Raw genomic sequence first — 1,822 nt, forward strand, 5'->3', positions numbered from 1 at the left:
CCAGTTGAAAGAGGAGGAGCACTAGGAGAAGGACCAGTATGAGTAGTAGGACCACTTGAATATGAAGGAGGGCCAGCTCCAGCCCCAGTAGTGGTAAGAGGTGCACTGGTAGATACACTGGTGGGTATACTGGTGGGTACACTAGTAGGTACACTGGTAGAAGGTGTACTGGTAGAAGGCATACTGGTAGATGGTACACTGGTAGAAGGCATACTGGTAGATGGTAAACTGGTAGAAGGCATACTGGTAGATGGTACACTGGTAGAAGGCATACTGGTAGATGGTACACTGGTAGAAGGCATACTGGTAGATGGTACACTGGTAGAAGGCATACTGGTAGATGGTACACTGGTAGAAGGCATACTGGTAGATGGTACACTGGTAGGTACATCAATGGTCTGTGTACTGGCATGAGATACCCTGACAGGCTGTACATTGGTAGGTGGCTTCATCCTATACACTGGTGAATGGAGAGGTCTTGGAGCAGGTAAAGGTATATTAACCTTTCTCTCATTGACTTTAATACAGTCAGTAGTCAATATGGCTGATATACTGGACCTATCACTGGATACACTACTGCGACCACTCCTCCCTCCTCCCCCCCTGGCACTGCTCCTTATTGTGCTGCTCTGACGTGAGTTACGCCCACTGGTCAATCCATCGTCACTTTCATCCAGTTCCAGCTGGGGGGGTGCGGTTGGGGCAGGAGGAGGAGGAGGAGAAGGAGAAGGAGAGGGAGAAGGAGTAGTAGACCCATCACTTGATTCACCATTGTCAACTTCACTTTGAGTTTCTGGCATCAAACTTCCCCTTGGTCTTGGGATGCAGGCTAAAAATAGTAACAGGTAAGACATCCGTCAAGAATACATGTAAATACGACCCACCTGGTTTACGGACTGGGGTGAGAGCGAGTGACTTGAGTTGAGTGCTAAGAGCCTTCATCCTCTGAGTATCGGAAGGACTTGACTTTCTTTTCCTAGCACTAGAGAACAAGAGCCGGGGATCAGGAGTACCAAGAGCACTGGGATGAACTTGTGATACTGATGATGATGGATCATCTCCCCCTACTGATAATAAATACAATAAATAAAATAAAATAAAAATAATAAATTAATAGTAATTATTATTGAGACAAAATAAATAGAAAGTCATACAGGAAGATAATAAATCCATTTGTGCATTCTAATAATAATAATAATAATTTTCAAAATGGCTGACCAGGAGGAGGAGGTGTTGCTGGAATATAAACAGGCCTCCACGACTGTGGTAGGAGCTTCAGTCTCTTCAAATCAGTCGTCAGTCTACCCAGAGAGTCTTTCTGCATATTTTATGTGAATAAAAGCAACAGAATATAAAAATACAAAATAAATAAACTTAAAAACCATTAATGTACACATACATGTTGCTTTATGATTTGTCTGTGGCTTCGTAAAACAGAATAATAATTCTGCACACTTGGTGATCTCATTGGGCTCCTAACACAACAGGAGAGGTAAGAGGAGGATATTAAAAGCAATGACTGAGCAGTTAATACGTAATATCTACACACCTTCCTCTGAGTTTGTGTGAGCTCTGTCTCCTCTCAAGCTCATTATCAAGGTGACCATTGACCTCCCTATAAAATAATAGAAGGAGGAAAGAGAATAATTAATAATGACACATACAATCATGATCATAACAGTACATGATGCACATACATGTACATGTACATCATCATTACCATTACATACATGTACATGTACATTTATATGCACTCACTCACCTCAACTGCTGGTCCAAGAAAGCATGCGTGCTTATTAATTTGTCCATTCGCTTAGAAAGA

At 42.2% G+C, this 1,822-nt stretch overlaps 1 protein-coding gene across 1 annotated transcript in view; it reads right to left on the bottom strand.

The window, feature by feature from the left end:
* Positions 1 to 1,816, bottom strand: part of LOC105315545 (mucin-5AC-like) — a gene marked incomplete at its 3' end in the record, with an annotated part of 4,053 nt that extends 2,237 nt beyond the window's left edge. The window contains 6 exon segments of the mRNA XM_020006562.1: positions 1 to 829; positions 885 to 1,067; positions 1,219 to 1,318; positions 1,400 to 1,475; positions 1,550 to 1,615; positions 1,763 to 1,816. The exon segment at positions 1 to 829 is cut by the window's left edge and continues 4 nt beyond it. Coding sequence (XP_019862121.1) covers positions 1 to 829; positions 885 to 1,067; positions 1,219 to 1,318; positions 1,400 to 1,475; positions 1,550 to 1,615; positions 1,763 to 1,809 — 1,301 coding nt within the window.
* Between the last annotated feature and the right edge of the window lie 6 nt (positions 1,817 to 1,822).

This window comes from Amphimedon queenslandica, unplaced genomic scaffold (genome assembly GCF_000090795.2).
Source record: "Amphimedon queenslandica unplaced genomic scaffold, v1.1 AMPQUscaffold_9679, whole genome shotgun sequence".
Taxonomy (NCBI): domain Eukaryota; kingdom Metazoa; phylum Porifera; class Demospongiae; order Haplosclerida; family Niphatidae; genus Amphimedon; species Amphimedon queenslandica.